General features: G+C 41.0%; 1 protein-coding gene across 1 annotated transcript in view; it reads right to left on the bottom strand.

Moving 5' to 3' along the window:
• Positions 1–23,485, bottom strand: part of ADAMTS2 (ADAM metallopeptidase with thrombospondin type 1 motif 2) — a 338,354-nt gene that overhangs the window by 108,903 nt on the left and 205,966 nt on the right. Inside the window, exon 4 of the mRNA XM_042454658.1 lies at positions 10,183–10,382. Coding sequence (XP_042310592.1) covers positions 10,183–10,382 — 200 coding nt within the window. The remainder of the gene's footprint in view (positions 1–10,182; positions 10,383–23,485) is intronic.

Here is a 23,485-nt window from a genome sequence, read left to right as displayed (position 1 = left end):
CTTTTTTTAAAAAAACAAAACAAAATCTACAAAACAGATGTGCTATTGGCAAAGCTAGTTTAGCATTATAGGATTCTTTGTCTCCTCTTTGACAGTAACATTGGGTTTAGAAAGGTCACAGACTTTCTTCTGGCTTCATGACCAAGTTATATTTTGTCAAGTTCCTCCCTCAAACTGTTTGGCCTTCTCAACTTTTGCCTACAAGCTAAATACAAAGGAGTTTTAAAAGCATGCACTAAATGCATAAACACAATTTTCAAAGGCCTTACATTAATACCACAGTTATGTTATCTATTTACAGCACAGCATAACTGAGATTCTTTGGAAGGAAGGGAAGGTCATGTTAATCATCTGTGCATCATCAGTGATGTAAGCAGGTCCCTCCCAGACCCCTGCCGTGCCTGAATCGCCCAATCCAAGCATGGCAGGGGGGAGGGAAACCCCCAGGGGTCCCACCCAGATAGATAGTAAACACCCCTCTGCCATTCATCCCTCTCCTCCAGAATGAACTGATTCTGATCTGTCATTCCCATTTATTGAACTCGCTTCAGAATTGATTCTTCTGAAAAGAACTGCATAGAAACCGCACAGAAACTAATCTCTGGAATAACCGTGGGTTTTTTTGCCTTTGCCTCACTTCATCACGACAGGATTTGATCACATTGTGATAGGAACTGGTTTCAAATGGGAATGAGGGTCATTTACACCGATCAGTAATTCATTCTATTTCATAGTGGGAACAGGCCCGATGAAAGAACCAGACAAAATCCAAGAGAGTACAGATATACAGCTAAACACGAAAGTCAGAATCATACAGTCCATTATATTTCCCATTACCACATATGGATGTGAGACCTGGACAGTGAAGAAAGCAGATAGGAAGAAAATTAATTTATTTCGGATATGGTGCTGAAGAAAAGTGCTGAAGATACTGTGGACAGTCAAAAAGATTAAAAAGAAAAGAAAAGAAAGGGGGGGGGGGTTCCTAGAATAAATCAAGCCTGAACTCTCTCTGAAAGCCAAGATGACTAGATTGAGGCTGTCATACTTGTGTCACATCATGAGAAGGCACAACTTGTTAGAAAAGGCAATGATGATGGGGAAGATAGAGGGCAGAGGAAGACCACATGCCAGATGGATAGACTCAGTCAGGTAGACAATGGGCCTGAGCCTATAGGGCCTGAGCAGAAAGATAAAGGCTAGGGACGCTTGGAGAGGTCTTATTCACAGGGTCACCATGAGCTGAGTTTACCTAAAAGGCAGCTAACAACAACCACCACCACTATGGATAGAGAGATCTTGTAGCACCTTTGAGACTAACTGAAAGAAAGAAACTGGCAACATGAGTTTTCATAAACTTCAGTCTACTTCCTCAGATGCATTTGGTGTAGTGGAAACCATTCCACCAAATGCATCTGAGGAAGTAAACTGAAGTCTACAAAAGCTCATGCTGGCAATTTCTTTCAGTTAGTCTCAAAGGTGCTACAAGATCTCTCTATGTACTGATTATACAGACTAACATGGCTATATCTTTGAATTCTACCACTATGGATAGAGTATTGGAGCAGAAGTGTGATATAGTGATTAGTGTTGGATTAGGACTGTGGAACTCAGCTTCACATCTCCATTCATCCATGAATGCGGGGAATTGGCTGGCAAGGAAACCTCTTGCAGCCGCAGGTGTTTACCACATACCATGCAGCTGCAGACAAGTCTGCATAGGGACCACCAAACACAGTGTCCAAACACAAATCAAGGAACATGAAAGACACTGCAGACTGAGTCAGCCAGAACAATCAGCAGTAGCAAAACATGTTATAAACCATCCTGGGCATAAAATGTGGTATGAAAACACTGAAATTCTGGACCATACCAACAACTATCAGGTCAGAATGCATAGGGAAGCCATTGAAATCCACAAACACCTGGACAGCTTCAACAGGAAAGAAGAAATCCTTCAAGTAAACAAAGTTTGGCTACCAGTCCTGAAAAACACCAAAATTAAGACCTAGCAAAATGCAAATGAAAACCACCCAGGATCAGGGTTTTTCCCAGCAGACAATGGGCCACGAATTAAGCAGACAAAAATCCTCCTTGCATACCCTCCCACCCTGAAACCTTGCCATTCAACAACAGAACAATACACAGATTAACATGTAGATCACTCCTCCCAAAGTAGAGTTACACAGTCAGTCAGTCAGTCAGTCAGTCTGTCTGTCTATCTATCTATCTATCTATCTATCTATCTATCTATCTATCTATTACTCATTTCCATGCCAGCATTCTCTGAATATTCCAGTCACCAATGCTGGTGAAACATCAGGAATAAACTCTTCTAGAACATGGCCACATAGCCCAAAAAAACCACAAAAACTATGGATGCTGGCCATGAAAGCCTTCGACTTCAATCTCCCAGACTACTCTCACTCATAGCTTTGTCATGAAGGCAAAATCATGAAGAACCCAGATGTGCCACCTTGAGATCGTTGGAGGGAAGACAGAATTGAAACCAAACAAATCAAATAATTGGTGTGTACCAAAAAGCCAAAATGATGCAGAAGAAGCCAGAGTATTGCGGAACAGGGTAAAGTCAGATGAACATGGACACAGCAAAGTATTTAGCTACAACTGGATAACTCAGATAGAGTACGGGAGGACTGCATACAGTTGCTGTTATTGGTGACTATGTCTATGTCTGTAGTAAGGAGCTTTCAAACATGTTATATCACATATATGTCCATTTTCTTTTCTTTTTCTTTTTCTTTTAGTAGGATGGAGCCATGGGAGTTAAAGTAGTGTCAAACTGCATTATTTCTGTAGTGCAGATGGGCCTTAAATCTGCTCAGTTGACTGATCTGTCTGCTTTCTAAATTCTCCCCCAGGGAAAGGTTAAGATTCCCTTATTCTGTGTCATTGGAATTCAAACCAATTTTACAACTATGACTCTACTACAAATAAACAAACATTGAACTGTATCACTCATAATCTTCTTATCCACAGCTAAGCTTAGGTTTAATTTATAAGCTTTCTTGAAACTGCCAGTTAGAAAAGGTGACATTCCTGCCCTTTGTACCATCTGGGCTCATCCTCTCTTTTTTCCTCTCACTCCCCGTTATCTCCCTCTCTATCCTCCATCCATTACTGAAAACCAGCTGTATTAAATCATCCAAAATACTGTATAATTTTCATTTTTAGGTCCTTGCACTGATGTATCAAAGGCAAAATCTGAACAGGGAAATTGCTAGCAAATTATTTCATGAGAAAAGGTATTAGTTATCAAAAGTCTTAGAGGTCAAACTTCAATGGCCACTTCTCTGGGGCCACAACAAACCACAGTTCCCAGAATCCCATAGCCTTGAGCCATGGCAGTTAAAGCAGTGTTAAAGCTGATTATTCCTGCAGTGTGAATGAAACCACAGGCACCTCCAAAGTATTGCATCAGCCTAGAGTTTATGTCTCTACCCCCTCACCAGGCCTAGTCCTAGGAGCTCACTATTTTGGCCAGAGGTGGCTGGGATCCATGGGACAGTGGTGAGGCCACAGGAAAGGCAAAATGGTGGCACTACCATTTCAAATATAAATCCTGCATTTTAATGAAATTTTTCTTGAGATCCTAAATTTCTAGCACCGCAGAGAGAAAGACATGGAAAAACGTTTACAAGTGGAATGCTGACATTTTCTGTGTTTGCATCATCTTGATATCTTTGCTTGATCTTTTCTTTGGATGCCTAAACCATTTTTCCTTAATGTTCAACTGAAATTTTCAGTTATTGCAATGCTAGAAATATAAGAGGGTGGAAGGAAAATTTGATAGGGAGAGCAGCAATTCATCTGGGGGGGGGGGATGTTTTATTTCCCTTCCTCCCTGTAGCTGCTCCCTGTCCTGTGATGTGAAGAGTGGGGAGAGAATGTGTGAGCCTTTGTGGAAACCAGTTCACTTCATTCTTCTAGTATCTTCAAAAGAAAAAGCTCAAAGAACTATGGCCTGTTACAGACTGCCAAAATAAAGCTGCTTCGGGTCTCTTTGGAGGTATGCTGTTTAAATGATGCATGCATCCTAAGAATCCAGAAGCTGCACCAAAGCTGCACTCCGGTGCTTAGGAATGGAGTGTGGCTTTGGCACAACCTCTGGACTCTTAGGACCCATGCATCATTTAAATAGCATACCTCCAAAGAGACCCGAAGCAGCTTTATTTTGGCAGTCTGTAACAGGCCAATGATACAGAAAGGAGAGAGTTTGGGTCTGAGTGGCAAAGAACAGAGACAGTTCCACCCTGTATTGGCTCCAAAATAATTACTGTATTATTTTTTGCTGTGCATGAAACTAAAACACTGCACTTCGAGTGGATGTTGAAGTGACCATCTACCCCAACTTGTCATAATGATGAGGCTTCTCAAAGCTCTCATTATAATAAAGTCAAATATTTGGGACAGAACCCCAAACATCCCCTTGCATATCAAGTTGACACATCATCTCCTGAAGAAAGCACTTAAGAAAGACGTGTTAATGGAAGCCTAAAATGTGGCAATGGAGAAAGAGTCCAGATACATTTTGCTGCAATCCTTGCCAATAAGTCATTTTGAAGATGCCCCTTTGCAATGTGTGTGTGTGTGTGTGTGGAGGGGGGTAATCTTTTGGGATATCTTGGATCACAATTACTTTAGGGACTGTGACCTCATTTCTAAATTAATGGATAAAAAATAGAATATCCACTGAAGCCACACCATCCACAAGTTCTCACACTCACACATGCACCCCACATCTCTCTCACTCTTTCTTTCATACTTGCATCTATGCTGTCCAGTAGGGATATTGGTTAGTCATCCAATACAAAACAGATGTATTGAATGAGAAGTGAGCCATGCAGTCAACTTGGGCTGTGACATTGTTTTGATGGGCTGGTGAAGGAAGTTCACTCAGTTCCATGAGAAAGGTCAAGCCAAACTGTATGCCTTCTTCCTGGGATGAATGTTTGAAAAATGAAAGAACATCGCATTTGAAGACTATGGGAATTAATCATGCAAACAACTCTCGATGTAAACACTCAAAAGGAGTAAAATCATCATTTGCAATTCCCACCACTGCCTAGTCCTTCTACAGAGGAAGCCTGGAGCAAACAGATCAGGAAGTGATCTGGAATAGCTAACTTGAACTGACAAATCAAGAAAAAACTTGGAAAGGTTTATTTTTTCTGACTAGTACAACCAGAATCCACCAACTACCATGAACAGTTCTATATGGTTTTATTGGCCCTATACAGACAGGTCAAAATAAAGCTGCTTCGGGTCACTTTGGAGGTGTGTTGTTTAAATGATGCATGCGTCCTAGGAGTCCGGAAGCTGCACCAAAGCCATGCACCAGCCTTTAGGACTGGATCATGGCTTTGGTGCGGCTTCTGGACTCTTAGGACGCATGCATCATTGAAACAGCATACCTCCAAAGTGACCTGAAGCAGCTTTATTTTGGCCTGTCTGTATGGGGCCATTGTTTGTCTTAATGTTATAAAGGGCATTGTAGGGAAAAGGCAGGATAATGATGACAGTGACCATGATGATGATGATTCTGGGGGATTTAGGGAGTTGTAATCCAAAAATTAATGTCTCCAAACACTTCCAGGTTGGGAAATGCTATCCTAAAGTATGCAATCTTTAAATCTGTTAAATTTTGTCACTGAGTGGTATCTTTCCTCCTTTTTTCTCCTACCCATCTCAACATATACACTGTTCATTTGCTCTTCAAATAGCTAATTTATTAAAGGTTAATAAGGAGTAATGTTAAACCAGGGATGGGAATAATGTGGGCATTTAGATGCTGTAGACTGGCACCCTCTTTACTTTCTTATTACAGACAAGCAAGGACTTTTCTATTGTGACAGACATTTGATGAGTGATTATATAAAGCCCATCTTACACAATATGCTAGATATTGCTAATTGTTGTGCTGGTGTGTATGTGTTTTAACGATATATGTTTTAACCTGGTTTCAATTTCCCCCCTCATTGTTCAATTGCGTCTTAATCTTATGTTAATCTTAATAATCTTATTGTAATCTTACGACTCCTTACAATTTATTTCATGTCTTAAAACAGATTAAAGTGGGGGGAAAATACATTTTTTCAGAATGTTTCTATGTACCTGGCATATGTTTCTGTACACAGGACTATTGGGGTTATACAATTTCTTTTAACTTTATGTCGGAAAATATCTGTTTTATCTGTATGCCTCATCTACTCAGGGGTTTATTTCATTTCATTTATCTGTACCTCTGCCTATTTGTTAATCACCTTTGATATATTTCCAAGGAATACTGAACTATGGGAAAAGGCTAATTCCATTATTATTAAAGCTTAACTTTCACACTTAAGTGGAACATCTTAAATGATAAAATGTAATCAAATACAAAAGCAAAATAATTAAGTGCCAAGATGTTACATAATTAGATAAACTGCCTCTATATGATTCTGAAAGATATCAGTTCGGATGCACTAGGACCCATATTCCAGGATATAAAAAAAGAATCAGTGTTTCTTATGTACATTGAGAGACTGGCTTATTGTAGGACCTTATCACACGTGGGGGGTTTGCAGCTCAGATCTGCAGTCATTCCTGTTCTAGCAATGCAAAGCGTGATGTTTTTTCACACCAAATCCAGAGTCACTCCTGTCTAGCAATGCGACTTAAGGTTAAAACGTGATGTTTTACCACACCTGGTTGCCTTTCTGTTGCCCTTCTGAATTGAGGGGGAAGCAAAGTCAGTTCTATTTCAAGCAAGTCACGTTGATGCGGATTCAAGCAAAGGGGAGTGAGTGCACATTGTATTACCACACCGGAGGATTCAACAATTCGAATTGGCACCCTTGCGCATGCTCAGTGGGGCTCTGGACACTGTCCCCCTTCCCTGCCCCCTCCTTAGCTGTCATCCTTCCTGGGGTGAAGAAGCAGTCAGGAGATGATGGGATAGCTTGCTGGGGGTCCCTGGGGCCAGGATCAGGATGCAGGAGAAGGCAGAAGATGATGGGATAGCTCGCTGGGGGGCCCTGGTGCCAGGATCGGGATGCAGGAGAAAGTAGGGGATGATGGGATATCTCACTGGGGGTCCCTGGGGCCAGGATCGGGATGCAGGAGAAGGCAGGGGATGATGGGATAGCTCACTGGGGGTTGCTGGGGCCAGGATCGGGATGCAGGAGAAGGCAAGGGATGATGGGATAGCTCTCTACGGGTTCCTGGGGCCAGGATCAGGATGCAGGAGAAGGCAGGGGATGATGAGATAGCTCACTGGGGGTCGCTGGGGCCAAGATCGGGATGCAGGAGAAGGCAGGGGATGATGGGATAGCTCTCTGGGGGTCGCTGGGGCCAGGAATGGGATGCAGGAGAAGGCAGGGGATGATGGGATAGCTCGCTGGGGGTCGCTGGGGCCAGGATTGGGATGCAGGAGAAGGCAGGGGATGATGGGATAGCTCGCTGGGGGTCGCTGGGGCCAAGATTGGGATGGAGGAGAAGGCAGGGGATGATGGGATTGATGGAATGGGTTGCAGGGTGGCAGAGGGGGTGAGATAGCATGAAGGAGGAGGAGGGGGATGACGGTGCAGCATGCAGGGGGCCAAGGGGGGTGACATCGGAGTGGTTTTCCACACCAGACCAATTTGCAGTGCAATTGAAGTGAGCCTGGAAGCGAATTCTGTGAAGTCACTTTTTTTCTGGTTTTACCAAAATGAGGGGTCACTTTGGAATCACTGCGGAAGCACCTCATAAGGAGCTCCCATAGAAAGGAATGGCGTCTGATAACACATTCACGTTATGACGTGAATGCGCATTGTTGGAAGTGCAGTCACTTCGGAACTGAGCCGGAAAATCTCCAAAAAGCTCCGTGTGATATACTCTGTAGTCAGAACAGTAGGGAACTGACCACTGCAACTAGAGCTTTGATGGAATGAGCCAGGCTAGAGGTACATGCTGGCGGGGATGGAGAAAATTTGCATTCAGATGGTGAACAATGTTTTATTTCACTGTCAAAGTGAGTGTCATGGCTCTTTAAGGATCATGGCTCAATGCTATGGAATTCTGGGAATTGTGGCACCACAACAAATTACAATTCCCAGAATTCCATAGGCATTGAGCCACAGCACTTAAATTGGTGTCAGATTTCATTATTTCTGTAGTGCAGATGCTGTCTTAGTAATGTCTTTGGAGAGGAACATTTTTTTATTCTTGTGCATGAGAAGAAATTCAAATGTTTACTCTATTACTGGTGCTATTACAAGAGTTTTGTTCATTTAAAAAATATATTTTTTGTACATTGGGAGGAAGGGAAGCAAAACAGTCAGTGTTGCAAAAACATGTTTTTGTACCTAAATCATTGTGCTTTGTGTAAAATAACAGTACTGTTCAAAAATAAAGGGAAACATTGCTGGTCTTCAAGGACAAAAAAATAAATAAAAATAAAACAATAATCCATGACAGTTAACTTTTTAAAAAATCCATTCACATTAAAGATGATAAAACTTTTAAATATTCTTTGTCCTTAATCTAGAAGAAACCCACTGAAAATCAACAGAAGTTAGTCATGAAAATCAGAAAGATCTGATTAAAACAAACAAAGACTGTTGTGTACGTTAGAGCAGCTGTCTGAAAAACGAGATGACTGTCACTTCTCTGAATTAATCTCTACTTTGTTTACATTCTGATGTTTGGGTACAATTAGATGTTGGCATGTAGGAGAGGTACTGCCATCACTGTTTGCCACCTCCCTCTGATATTCATAGTAGAGAATAAAATGTCAATACATTTTTCTCAGAAGCATTTCAGATGTGCTTCTTTTTTTACAGTTGAATTTAAAAAGCAGCCAGATAAATGTGAATATAGTTGGCCCTCTGTATCAACGGATTCTTTAACCATGAATTCAACCATCCACAGCTTGAAAATATTAGACAAAATAAAATCCCCAAAAGAAAACATTGATTTTGCCATTTTCTATAAGTGAATTTTAATCTACCATTGTATATAATGGGACTTGAGTATCCATGGATTTTGACATCCACAGGGGGTCCTGGATCCAAACCCCAGCAGATACCATTGTATATCCAATGGCAAGCCTTTGACCCTGCCTGTGGTAATTTACTGTATTTAATATCCCATCTTTCTACTCTGTCTCACCAAGATATGAAATCCCTGTGATTCAGATTACATGTTAATTTTCCTTGCAGTACCTATTTTTCTAGTTACTACAATAAACATTTAATCTAGATGCCAAGAATAAATACTTGAAAGTAAGTTTTGTCATTAGCTTTGTTTGAATCTAGATAGGCTGCATCTGTACTGCAAAAATAATGCTATTTGACACCATGGTTCAATGCTATGGAATTCTGGGATATGTGCTTTTAATGAAATATTTAGCCTTTCCTGTCAGAGAGTTCTGGTGCCACAACAAACTACAGATCCCAGGATTCCATAGGATGGAGCTATGGCAGTTAAAGGAGCATCAAACTGCATCATTTCTGCAGTGCAGGGGCATCAGTAGTGGACTGCAGGGAGTGTGGGCTGCACCAGGTGATACCCTAAAGGGCAATGACAAGACTGCTTCCCAAATAGCTGTCTTTTGGCAGAAAATGGTGGTAGCATTCATCTGTGTCCCTTTAAAATGCTGGATGTGTTGTAGGTGTAGTGAGGCTCAGTGGGAGGAGATAGGAGAGGCCTTCGGTTTTTAACATTTTTTAAAATTTTCAGTTAGAAATTCTTTTTAAATTTTCTTTAAAACCATTGCATCTTATTAAATGTTCACTTTAACCACATTAAACTATATACCTGTGAAACTGTGTGAATGATAGTGTAATTTAAAGGTATAAGTTTATTTTTATGTCACAACTATTGTGATTACATGCAGCGATATATGAGAATTACAATTTATGAGTAACTAGTACAAAAAATTACTAAGGATTCTTTATGATGTGGCATGGAAGAAGGTAAATGTGGGGGGATGATACCATGAGTTACTGCACCGGGTGATGCCAACCTAGTGACACCACTGTTGCAGTGTAGATGTAGCCTTAGTCATAATAAATTGACCCACTGTTCATAAAATTCCTATTTTGAGACAGCGGTACTGTAAGTTGTAAGAACTGAAAGATTTGCAGAGCTCAAGAAACCAAAGTATTATCTGCTCCTAAACACTGATAAATTACTCACAATATTCATGAGTGTCAGAAGATATTTCTGAACGTGTTCTTTCCCATGGAATTGTACAACTGAGTCGTCAACGCCTAAAAGCACTTCAATGTTGTAATCATCATCAGCTGCATGCCTTGGATATCTCCTTCTCCTTCGTGAGGTATCGATTTCATCTTTCAGTACATTCACCATGCTGTCTAGATTGCTTAGATCAGTCTCTGTAAGAAATTGAAAGCACAGAAGTACTTATCTGTCACATTTCACTTCCTATAGGCATATCATAACACCCCAGTGGCTAAAGAAGCTTGAGGTACTTCTGTTAATCGGCATCTGTGAGAATTATCTACAAGAAAAATACATATCTTTTATTTCTTCTTTGGGTCTGACAGATATTCATTTCTTAATACAGTACTACCTCTGCATCCATGAGGGATATGTTCCCAGACTTACTGCGGATAGTAAAAATTGTGGATAATAGTGAACCCTATATTTCAGGTGAAGGTAAGCATAGAGTCATGCTGGAAGACATCTAGATGCTTAGAGAGATCATATTTTTTTAGACATGGATAAGTGAAACCACAGATACTGGTCCCACAGATAGAGGGGTTGTACTGTATTTCTAACCTTCCCTATAACAATAGGTCTCAGGACAGGATATGACCAATAAAAGAATTCAACATAAAATTATACAGAAATAAATAGTAAAAGATCAAATGGTTTTTAAAAAAGTGGAGCTACAATCAGTGAGATACAAAGGTTCAGGTAACTTGAAAAGAAAATGGGATGAATGCCAATGCTAGCCAGGTCAGGAGTGGGAGGACATTCCATAACCAAGGTACCATAGCCAAGAGCTCCACATAGTGTTGGCTTGCAAAGCTTTCACCAAAAAAAATCCCTTAAACCAATGCACACACGTGCACACACACATATCATATAAGATATAATTCATAAGAGCATAACGTAGACTCAGTTCTGAAACTGTTAGTAGTAACAAGACCATTAATTCATTTGAGATGTGATGCTAGATAAGAATGCTGAAGTTACCATGGACAGCCAAGAAGTTGAATAAATGGGTCCTAGAGTAGATCAAACCATAAATCTCTCTGGAAGCTAAGATTATTGGCTGTCATTCTTTGGCCACAGCATGAGAAGGCACAACCCACTGGAAAAAACAATAATGCTAGGAAAGGTGGAAGGAAGCAGAAAGAGAGGAAGGCCACATGCTAGATGGATGGACTCTATTAAAAAGATCATGGGTATGAATTTGCAGGACCTGAGCAGATCAGTGGAGCATAGAGAGTCTTGGAGATGTCTCATCTACAGGGTCGCCATGGGTCGAGATTGACTCGAGGGTGGATAACAACAACAACATAAAACAAGACTAAAGACTTTTTTAAAAACTCTAAAGGATATTCAAGAATTCTAAATAAAAAAATCTGCTGTCCCAAAGAAGAAGAGGTCAAGACAGGTGAGCTGCTGCTGAGATTCACTGCACAATGTCATACCTTGAAACCTTAATAACTTTTGAATAATGGCTAACTTGAAAATGGTCTTTTAGCCCGACTTCTCAAATCAGCTCTTTAAAATGCAAGGTCAGACTTTAAAATAATAACCAGAATTCTGTTGATGACATATGCAAGTATTATGCCTGTGACAGTTCTTGCAGAACTGACCTTTTTCCTGCACCCCTTGTGGCTGGGTCATCTAGGCAGTGTCTGGCTGCATTTCTTCAACCAACCATTATACAGTCAGATGCTTCCTGGAGACCCCCTGTCTTCCACTGGACACAGGATGGTCAAGGGGATGGCACTGGAGAGAGAAATGCATGCACATGGAGGTGTGGAGAAGGTGGTGGCACTCTTGAATGCATAGGTATGTGTGTGAGAGCCAGTGTGGCAAAGTGGTTTGAGTGTTGGACTACGACTCTGGAGACTAGGGTTCAAATCCCAGCTCAGTCGTGAAAACCCACTGGGTGACATTAGGCAAGTCACATTCTCTCTTGCCATGAAAATCCCATGACAGATTTGCCTCAGGTTCATCATAAGTCAGAATTGACTTGAAGCACAAAGCAACAGCAACAACAACAACAACAACAACAACAACAACAACAACAAATACATATGTATGGTTATGAGTGTGCCCACAAATGAGTATAAGTTATTTTGTTTATTCATATCATATACATGTGCCTGACAAACAGGCTGACAGAAGACATGTAATGTCATTGTACTGTAGACAATTACAGATTTTATGACTCTTATTCAGAACCCAGGTGGGATTAAGACGTTTGCTTGCCAGATTTTCATCATACTGTAAAAAAAAAAAATAAAAAAAATCTCCTGACAGTAAACTATAATAAAAATCAGGTGGTGGTGTTTGGTAGGCGCCCCAAAACACACTCTTGGCATTTAGATGAACATATAATAAAACCATTAAATCCTTTAAATATCTGGGAATTTTCTTTTCTGAATCAGCCTCCTGAAATCAAGATATGACAAATATTAAAATCCAAGCTCATAGTTCGGCTAAAGCAACCTTGAGCTTTGCTATTAATAAGGGAGGCAATTTAGTAAACCCTGCTCTAATGGTCTTTAAAGCTAAAACTCTGGCACAAATCCTTTATGGGGCAGAGATCTGGGGCATACCTAAGGTCCCAGGTCTGGAAGTGCCTCAGAATTATTTTAAAGGGCATTACTAGGACTTCCTAGGGACACTCTAACTGCTATGATTTGTCTCGAAACCTCTGTTCCAACTTTAGAAAGCCAAATTGATAAAAGGATCTTGTGTTATTGGTTTAAGATCCAAGAGATGCCAATCTCTAGATTACCAAAAAATGTCTTTTGGAACTTAATAATGGATTACCTGTTAATAATTGGGTTCATGGGGCAGCCCAATTAATTACTAAGTATGGGCTTTCAATGAACGAACGGGCAGGATTAGATTATCCTGCAAGGAAGGTTAAAATAAATAATACATTAGAAGTTACTACCCTTGCAGATTTACATACTGTCCATGAATCTCCATGTGCCCCTTTATATTATAGCCTCAGACAATTCTGTGATCACTCAGATTATTTTGACAATCTCACTTTTGTCCAGTTGCATCGAGCTTTCACAGAACTGAGGCTTAACATGTTTGATTCAGCTGAAAGAGATGAGAGGTTTAAAAAGTCCTGAAAAATGAACGGAGATGTATTGCCAATTGCCCCTACTCAGAGGATTTGGTACATTATTTAACCTGTTGCCCTTTGTATAAAGATCCTAGGAAGTGTTTTATTTTACCTTTAATCAATAATAAAATCTTTTCGAACTTTCAAGAAAAAGTACTTTACCTCCTTATGGACACAGATAAATATGTGACCTGGCGCGTAGCATTGTTTGCCCTTGCTGCTAAAAAGACTAGGAAGAAATACATAGCAGGGATTGCTGTTTCCTGTAATTGGGATAATTTGATCTAAAAGGGTCCAACTGTGAATTTTAACATATTCAGGTTATCCACAATTGTTAATGTTAAACTTTTGCTATTTGATACAATTTGTTGTATATTGTTTTTATGGAAATTTTATGTGTATTGTGCTTTTACTTTGATTTTTGCAATGGCCATTGGTCAAAAGCAATAAAGAGTGATTGATTTTATGACTTGCTTTGACACACACACACACACACACACACACACACACCAATATGGACTGACATCCTGTTAGTCACATGCGCTTGCATTTTTACGGTCACTGTAGAGGGAGAAATTCACTACCTCCCTTGGGTAATGGTCACCACATCTCTTAAGAGTCATCTTTTTCCTGCATCCTCCCCCTCCTGACACGGGCTAGGACAGCGATTCTCAACCTGTGGACCATGACCCCTTTGGGGGCTGAACAACCCTTTCACAGGGGTTGCCGAAGACCATCGGAAAACACATAGTTATGAAGTAGCAACGAAAATAATTTTATGGTTGGGGTCACCCACAACATGAGGAACTGTATTAAAGGGTCACAACATTAGGAAGGTTGAGAACCACTGGGCTAAGGGATCAGGGGTAGCTGAGAAGGCTGTGTGCTTGCAAATGGATGAACAAGGACTATGTCACCTTCCAGGACACCTAGAGAAACCATAGACGGTTCTGGAGGATGCTTTTGCTGTTATATATATTCTGGGTATAGGGACACAGCCTGACACTTCTTGACTGCTTCCTCCCACAGCTACCACATGACCATGCAAGGAGAGCATCCACAGGGGATTGGTGAGTCTTCCAAAAGGGAAGAGGGAATGGAGTGTAGAAAGAAGGCAGAGCTTCACCAGCTTTAGCAGCAGCCAATAAAAAGTGAGCTGGCGACAGCAAATCAAATCGAAGGCTGGGGATAAAAAATAGTCAGTTGGTGAGTGTCAGATACAGTTAAGTTGAGTGCTGAGAGGGACATTTACTGTGAGTGTTCCAGAGAGGGATAGCTAGTGTGAGGTTTCTAGATAGAAACTGAGTATTAAAGCCTGGTACAGACTGCCCAGAAAGCACGGTCTGCCGGCACCTTGTTTTGCTCCACGAGGAAGTTGTAGCGGACAAACCATGCAGCTTCCTCTCAGAGCAAAAAGAACTCTCAAAAAGTGGGTTCTTTTTGCGGCACGATACTGACGTCGTAGTGCACCAATGGCGCACTCGCGACATCAGTATTGTGCCACGACGTGCAGACCCTAGGCGTCTGTCACATCAAAATGGCGGCACTCATCTGTACAGGGCCCCGTCATTTAGATGTACGGAATATGTGCTAGGGTTGCAGGGTGTCTGTAAGCGATGCCCCAAGGCAACCCTAGCACATCATTAAGACGTGCCATGAGGCCCGTATGTACCGGGCCAAAGTCCAGGAGTGAGGAATTAATTCTTGTGAAGAACTCCAAGTGAGGGAGTAATAGTGAAGAGATATCCTGAGGGATATAGATAGCCATAGTGGGAGATTTATTATTTAGGTTCAAGGAAAGTAAACCAGAGGAAGGACTGGGTGAGGGTCCTTGGTAACAATAACTCTCATTCTCTGAGGAGAGTGGGATACAGTAAACTGTCATTGTAACAATGGAGTTTTATCACTCAGCATTTTAAACCGGCTCCAGCCTTATGGGCTGGAGCCGGGACATGGGATAGAGGCACGGATTATTGCACAGTAAATCACTGCCGAACCACAAGCTGCCATCAGCCCAGGTCCCAGCCACACTCCGCCAGCACTTTTTAGAAGTCGGAAAGCTTTCCAACTTCTAAAAAGTGCTGGCGGAGCATTGCTGGGAGCCATCTTGGATCCAGGCTGATGGTAGCTGGCAGTTTGGTGGCAATTTAGTGTGTAATAATCCCTGCCTCCATCCTGTGTCCCAGGTCCAGCCCAGGAAGCTAGAGCCAGTTTAAAATGCTGAGCAATAAGTTTAAAGGTTGAAACTAAGAAAGTAAAATTCTCAAGTGAAACAAGTAACACAAATACATGAAGTAAAAAATGCTGTATTCACCTACAACCAAGTATCTATTGTTTGAAACATTTTCTAAATAAAGTTCTGTTATTGTTTTAGTAAAAGCTTGTCTGCAGTTTGATTGAATATCCATGCTACTAACAATCAAAATATAGTTAAAGTATATTTATACAAGAGTGAAGCAGTTTCACAAATAGATTGGAAATCATAAGAAATGTAAAGTGACTTAAGTGAGGTAAACAATAAGAAAGAGTGTCATAAATTGGTGGCAGTGGTGGGATGAAAAGGCCCATGGTGCTGCCATCACAGAAAAGTAATTAAAGAAAGTAAGGTGACCTTAACATGGAGTTCCGCCTTTGTTAAATTCTAAAGTCACCTAACAGAGAAATGTGAGGAATATAGGGAAGTGGGGGGGGGGGATTTGCTTAATAGACTAAGCAAATGCAAACAGCATTACAGAGATCATATAATATTATTCACATGACTACAATATCAATATGAAGGTAAATAAATTGGATCATATTTTTGTTATCCTTTGCTTATCTTTTCATATTAATATTCAAGTGATCTTAATAAAAGGATATCCAAATATAAAGGTTATTATCTCATTCAAAGCAAGAATAAGAAAAGAAAGAGGGAGACACAGGCTATTAAAACTAAAAAAATAGATATGCTACAACAATATATTATTGATGCAAATGTGTAATATAGGCACAAGACAGTCATAATGGCGCCGCAATGTGCAGACGCTATGCATCCGGCATGTAACAATGGCGGTGCCCATCTGTACAGGGCGCCACCATTTTGACGCCCTCATCATGTGCGAGGGATGAGGGGCGTCTAGAAGCACCGCCCCTTGCACATGACAAGGGCATCCTATCCCGTCCATCTGGACCGAGCCATAGACATACAAGTGATAAAATATAATAGGTGAGGCTTCCACTTCCATACATGATTTTGAATTTTCTCTTTAGCAAAGGAAAATAATTTGATACCGTTGCCATCACAAACATTTATACATTTGATTAGTATAATTAATTTTACTTTTAGCAAAAAGTGAAAGTAATAAAAATGATGTTAAGTACACAGTGAAGACTATTAATAAATTATTCTTCTTTGGAACTCACTAATGTCTAACCGCAAGAAAAAAAGGATTTGATTTTTTTTAAAGAAACAAAAAAAATTACCTAATCATGAAGTTTAATTGCCTTACATACTAGTCAAAATCAAAGAACTATTTTTGGATGCCTTCAAGGACTTATTCATGTTCTATGTAATTTTTTACATTTGGATTCCTAAGATGAATGAAGTAATAGTTTGTTCTAAATTACCTGTTGTACTCTAACATAACAAAATTGATCTTTGGGCTTTACTGCATGAGCCCTGTTCTTGCAGCAATTGTGTCGGGGGGGGGGGGGGCATACTGCGTTCATAGCAGCCGATAACACATGTCTTCAGAATCGCATGACTGGGGTTGCTGTCACCATCACACTCTGTTCCAGAGTGTCCTTTAATCGTGCCTCCCTGCCTTATGCCCTACCCAGCATGCCTTTCAGTATTTTTACTTTATTTTATTCTCACTTTTGTCAAACAATTCTGAAGCTCTGCAACCATGAGTTACTGAAAGTTAAGGATTCAAAGATATAGCCATGTTAGTCTGTGGAATCAGTATTTAGAGAGATCTTATACCACTTTTGAGATTAACTGAAAGAAAGAAGTTGGCAGCAGGAGCTTTCGTAGGCTTAAGTCTACTTCTTAGGTCCAAATGCATCTGAGAAAGTAGACTTTCTACAAAAGCTCATGCTGCCAACTTCTTTCTTTCAGTTAGTCTCAAAGGTGCTACAAGATCTCTCTACATGCAAGTTAAGGTTGTTTTTTTTAAAGGATCCCACCCAGGGAATCTTGCTGCTTGGGGATGGCAAAGAGGAGGGGGAGTGGGGTAGAGGAGGGGGACAATGAAACCACATGCCTACCAATCATGCAGTTGCCCTGGCAGCAATGTTTTGCACCCAGGGGCTTGTAAAATTGCAAGGTCATTGATGGGTTTCCCAGTCAATGAAAAGGGATGCAGCAACTATAGGTTGGGCACAGAGGTGTCCTCATACAGTAACTATAGCCAAAGCTGCTTTTCTTCTGGTGTAATTGCATGAAATAATTTCCTTTCTTGATAGCAGCACTGAGTGACACAAATCTATAAAACTATTTATAAAAACTCTAAGACCAGAATGCTGTTGATGTTTCACAGATATGCAGTTTCTTCCACGGAAATGGCTCCCCTCCCATTGTCCTCTGACCCACCTGCTTTTCTTCTATATATCTCCCCAAAATGGAAGAGTGCCCACCTTGGGAAAATGGCAGTGGTTAGGAGGGAAGTGTTCACAACATTTGCTCATCCCACCTCTGATTAAAATGGACTCCCTTTTGTTCAGTGGTAATTGCTGAGAAGAGCCTATCATGTGTAGCTTTCCATCAGTACAGGAGTAGGCTAACTCCAGGCTTGTTGTGTGGCATCTACTTTGCTTTTCAGCTCAAAATTCCACTGAGTAAAAGTAATTTGAGGAATCACAGGCCTGTTACAGACTGCCAAAATAAAGCTGCTTCGGGTCTCTTTGGAGGTATACTGTTTAAATGATGCATGCATCCTAAGAATCCGGAAGCTGCACCAAAGCTGCCCTCCAGTGCTTAGGAATGGAGTGTGGCTTTGGCGCAACCTCCGGACTCTTAGGACCCATGCATCATTTAAAAAGCATACCTCCAAAGAGACCCGAAGCAGCTTTATTTTGGCAGTCTGTAACAGGCCACAGTATAGTACAGAAGACATACACTTAAGCCTCTGCATGTATTTGACTCATCCAAGTTCCATGGGTTCATCTGAATGTGCTTGAAGGGCTCTTTCCAGACCTTACTGGTCAATGCATAGAGATCTGAATGGTAGTCAGGCATGCAAGGGCATTGTGGGCAGGACTACACAAATTCCCATAACCCCCTCACTACTTTAATTTTACATGCGAACAGGCCAATATCTGCACAGGACTTTAGATTTCAAGTATTCAGAGCCCAGAAATTCATTAGTAACCAATGGAATATAGGTCAGAGTGTTTCTAAACGGGGGGAAAAATTCCACACCTAGTTTACCTTCACTTTCTTCCTTTCTGAGTTTCAGGAAGTCATTTTTGTTGTTGTGGTTGTTAATTAGCTGGGAGACATAAATCCTTGCCAACTTAATGCAAATCAACCAGCAGATTCAAATTCCCCTTCTGCCTCCACCTGCCCTGTCTGACTACATATTTTATGTTTTATTTCTGGCCCACTGCCAAAATAGCTGTGATATGGAGACCACTAGTGACTGTGTCTGCCTAGGTCTAACTCCAGCCTTTCCAATGCTCTGTTGATCATAAATCTGTAACATTGCTCTTCCTCACCTTTTTCTTTTTCTGTGTCCAAATGCCCTCTATTTGTCTTTTACCTTGCCCATTGCATTTTCCTCTAAGCCACATAAGCCTCTTCATAATTCATAAATCCTCTTTTCACAGTACAGGTTGCATTTGGAACCTTATGCTGCATATCATGCATAAGGAAATTGAACAAATCCAGGAGGCTGAATTAAACTGCAAGTGAGGTACTGTGAGGTGAAAGCAAACCAAAGTCTGAACTGAACATCAGGCACCATGTACTGACAAAATGCTATACTATTGAGCTCAGTTTCAGAAAACCTTTTGCTACAACAATAACTGGAAACATGTGCTTGGGTCATGCTTTTATCTGAGTGGTATACCACATGGAGACATACCAATACACAAAGGTCTGCTTTCTCACTTGTCAACAGAGACAAAGTATATGGGGGAGAAGTATACTTTCTCAGAGCCCAAAGATGTGGTGTAAAGCTGTGCCTCTTAAGCTATCCAATGTGAGGGACAGACAATCTTTTTCTTCCTAGTGTGCCAGAGATATTTGTCTCCATTGGCTACAACTGGTACCGGTCCACTTTAGGTAGCACTATAGTGAAATGTATGGCTCCAATTATGATCTGGAAAAATATGAGTCTAAACTGTAGAATATGCTTGAGGATATTTATGGAAACTATCTATGGCTGTTATCTATGGGTACAGCTACACTGCAGAATTAACACAATTTGACACAACTTTAACTGGTAAGCCTCAGTGCTATGGAATTCTGGGATTTGTAGTTTTGTGAGAGCTCTGGTGGCACAACAAAGTATAAATCCACATAATTCCATAGGATAGAGCTGTGATCGTTTAAGTGGTATCAAACTGCGTTAACTCTGCAGTGTAATAGCAGCTAATGTTTTTAAACTATCCCTACCTTGTGAAATTTGGAGCCAATGTAAAAGTTCTGTGTGCAGAACAAACAATATTTTTGATCAATGAACTGATAGACCACTGTTCCCCACTGTATAAGCCCACAAATAATGCAACTGTTAGCACAGAGCACCAATAGGACTCCCCTAAGATGACTTGAAAGCTGTTTAAAAGTAGAAATGAATCCTGTTTCCTAAATCTGATTCTATACAATTTAGTAATTTCTTTCCATTTTTATTTTGTTCTCTGACCAGTATTTGGTTGTAAACCTTTTTCTTCATAAGGTGAACATGTTCAGGGATATTTTCATTAACCTTTACCAATGAGAGACTTAAATGCTTGACCCATTCTCCAGCAAAACATTATTAAATTACAGAGAATTAGCACACTTAATGATTGTAATAGGCAACCCTTTGGCACTGTGACTGACATCTCTAACAATCTCATTTGCAATATGTGGAGGATAAAATGCCAAGGCTCAGGACAAGACTTGAATTAAAACTGGCAAATGTGGTACACTAGTCTTTTTATTTACAAACTGTCTATTTATCTATTTATTAATTTAAGGAAAAATTACAACCCAGTATTGTTAAACAAATAAAAAACAAATATGGTGAATCCTTCCCATCTGCAGAGTTTCAGTTTTGCCTTCTCCCCCATGGATGGGAATAATGCAGACAGTCAGACCCCATATTAGCTTCCCCCTCTGGCAGCTGTGGTCGGCTGGCCAGAAATTGGTTTTAATGTAATTTGAATGATTATTGTTGCTATTATTTATTGTGCTGTAATTTTATTTGTATTGGTATTATGTTGTGCACCGCCCTGATCATGGGAAGGGCGGTATAAAAATAAAAAAATTATTATTTATTATTATATTATTTAATAGGTGGCAGAATTCATGCAGCTGTTGTCACTGCATCTGAATGCACTTGCTGCCCCTGAATAATATGGAGTGTGATGAGCTGTGGAAATACCTGTATACAAGGAAGTTTGACAAATTCTAAGCCACATCTACTTTTCTCTTCATGGGTGGGGGCATGGTTTGAGAAAGAAAGGGCTGCAGACAGTGGTGGCTTGTGATCCTATGGGTTTAAAGTCACTGTCCAAGGTGCTGAAGCTATTTGGGGAGCTTGATCTGGCTTAAAACCTGTAGTGGATGCATCATCTTACTGACATGAAAGTGATTGGCCACTACTGGCTGCTGCTTCAGCGTGTCTAGGTCTTCTTCTCTTCAAAGGCCTCATGGCATTCTCTGTGGTGGCTGAAGCTTCCTCAAGGGGCTTCAAAGGGAGATCTGCCCCTCCCTACAGTCCTTGGGACAAATCCTTAGGGTTACAGGGTTACAGCTTAAATATAAAAAATATTTCCCAGATTATTCAGAAAACAAGCAACAGCATTTTTATGCTTTAGTGGGAATTATTAAATATGCTTTGAGTAATTCTTTTTTTAAAAAAAATACTACTTTTTATTTATTGGTGTTGGTTGAATTTGAGACACAGGGTGGAAATCATGTAGCCCTCTGGATGCCACCTAAATCCAAGAAATCTTCACCATTGATTGGGTAAGGTGACTAGGGCTGATGGGAGCTGTAGCTCAGCAACCTCCAGATGATCCCATGATCCAAAGCACTCAAGTGACTAACCATTTCCAAGCTTTCTTCATGTTTGATGTCTACTTCAAATAATAAATGTAGGCCTTGAAAAGCTAAATTTGATAGAATTTTAAAAGACATCATATTTCACAATAAAACTGTGACTGTTGATATAGAAAAGAAAATTAGATTTGAAACTAACTGCAGTGTTAAAATATATGATGTCTACACAATTATCCAATAACTACCTCTTTGGCAGGCATATACCCTTTAAAGTCAGTTAGGGTGAGACAAGATATAAAGTGTGCAGATAATGAATATTAACTGCAAATACTTGTCAATGAGAATAGAGTTATGAAGTCAGATTTCAGGTGTATATATGGGAAAAAAGGAATCCAAAATGGTTGTCTGATTGGTGGCTTATCAAACATTACAAGAACCTTTATTGGTGCTGACATTTTGGATAAGGTGGTATGATTTAATGTTGACCATAACAAACACAGGTGAAAGCTCTCAGAATAAGTCTGTGAGTTAGCTGGAGTGGAATGTGATAGTGGAATTGGCTATTGGCTGGATAAAGGTTGAACCTTGCCTTCATTGCTTGTCCAGATAAGGCAATTGTAGCAGGACTTATATGTTAAACTATTATGGCCTAAAAACATGGCTATGCATGTATGCATGTGTGTGTGCACGTGTGCACAACTTCATGAATTCCATAGGGTTTTTTAAGGCAAGGAATATTCACAGGTGGCTTTGCCAGTTCCTTCCTCTGAAATATTGGCGCATTACAGACCACCCCTTTGAGGCGGCCTGTAGGCGCTGTTTCCCCCGGTGTATTGGGGCCTCAGCTGCCAGACCGGCAGCCTCCAAGGGCCCGATCCGCCGCTTTCCAGGATGCGGGGAAGTGGCAAAAGGCCACTTTCCTGCAGCCTGGAAAGGGGTGTCCTTGGGGCTTCAAGCCCCAAGGACACCCTGCAGCAGCGGGGGGAGGAGAAGGCAGCCGCTTGGCTCCTTTCTCCCTTGCGTAGCTGGGCGCAGCCGTGTGAAGGCTGTGCCCAGCGACGCAAACCAGGAAGGAGCTCTGAAACGGAGCTCCTTCCTGCTCCGTGCAAAGGGCGCACTAAGCGCCCTGGTGCGGAGCGACGACGTCATGTCTGCGCCGCCCAGTATAGAGGCGGCGCGGTCGTGACATCATTATGGCGGCCCCCATGTAGATGGGGCGCCGCCATTTTGTACAGACTCAGTCCGTACTAGGGTTAGGGGGGTGCAGAAGCACCGCACCTTCCTAACCCTATTACGGACTGACTCCGTACTAAAAGGCCCGTTTGTAACGGGCCACAGCCTACAGCACCTGGTATTAATTGGCAGCCTCCCATCCAAGTACTAACCAGGGTTGACCCTGCTTAGCTGCCAAGATCAGAAAGGATGTGGTGCCTTTAAGGTATGTAGGCTGTGTATCTGTGCATTTATCACTTTTTATTAGTTAAACATTTCTTTAAAATCTCATCTATTTCATCTGTACTTGGACCCAGCTAACAGAGACATGGAACAGGAAAATACAAATGGTTTAATTCATAATATTGCAGCAGGATTTTGCAAAATGTTATATAAAACTGGAATATTCATTGAAAATGCATCTAAACTACACATAGTAACACACTGTAGTAGATTAAGGTAGCAATAGATTCTCCCTCCCAACTTCCACAAAACACAGACTATAATATAGGTTTCACCAAAAGTAATGTAAAGTGTTTCTCCACATATCTCTTTTGACCCCCAACCCTGCACCAGGAAATCAGCTGAAAATGTTCTGCCTACACTCAGATCATATGCGTTTGGGTGGTGGTGGTGGTGGTTGTAGTTCTTGCGTGGCTTCAAGTCATTTCTGACTTATGACAATCCTCAGGTGAACCTATCACAGGGCTTTCTTGGCAAGTATTTCAGAAGGAGTTTGCCCATGACCATCC

This window comes from Sceloporus undulatus, chromosome 2, assembly GCF_019175285.1.
Source record: "Sceloporus undulatus isolate JIND9_A2432 ecotype Alabama chromosome 2, SceUnd_v1.1, whole genome shotgun sequence".
Taxonomy (NCBI): domain Eukaryota; kingdom Metazoa; phylum Chordata; class Lepidosauria; order Squamata; family Phrynosomatidae; genus Sceloporus; species Sceloporus undulatus.
Note: the sequence above shows the minus strand (reverse complement) of the source record. Positions and strands in the feature narration are given on the sequence as shown.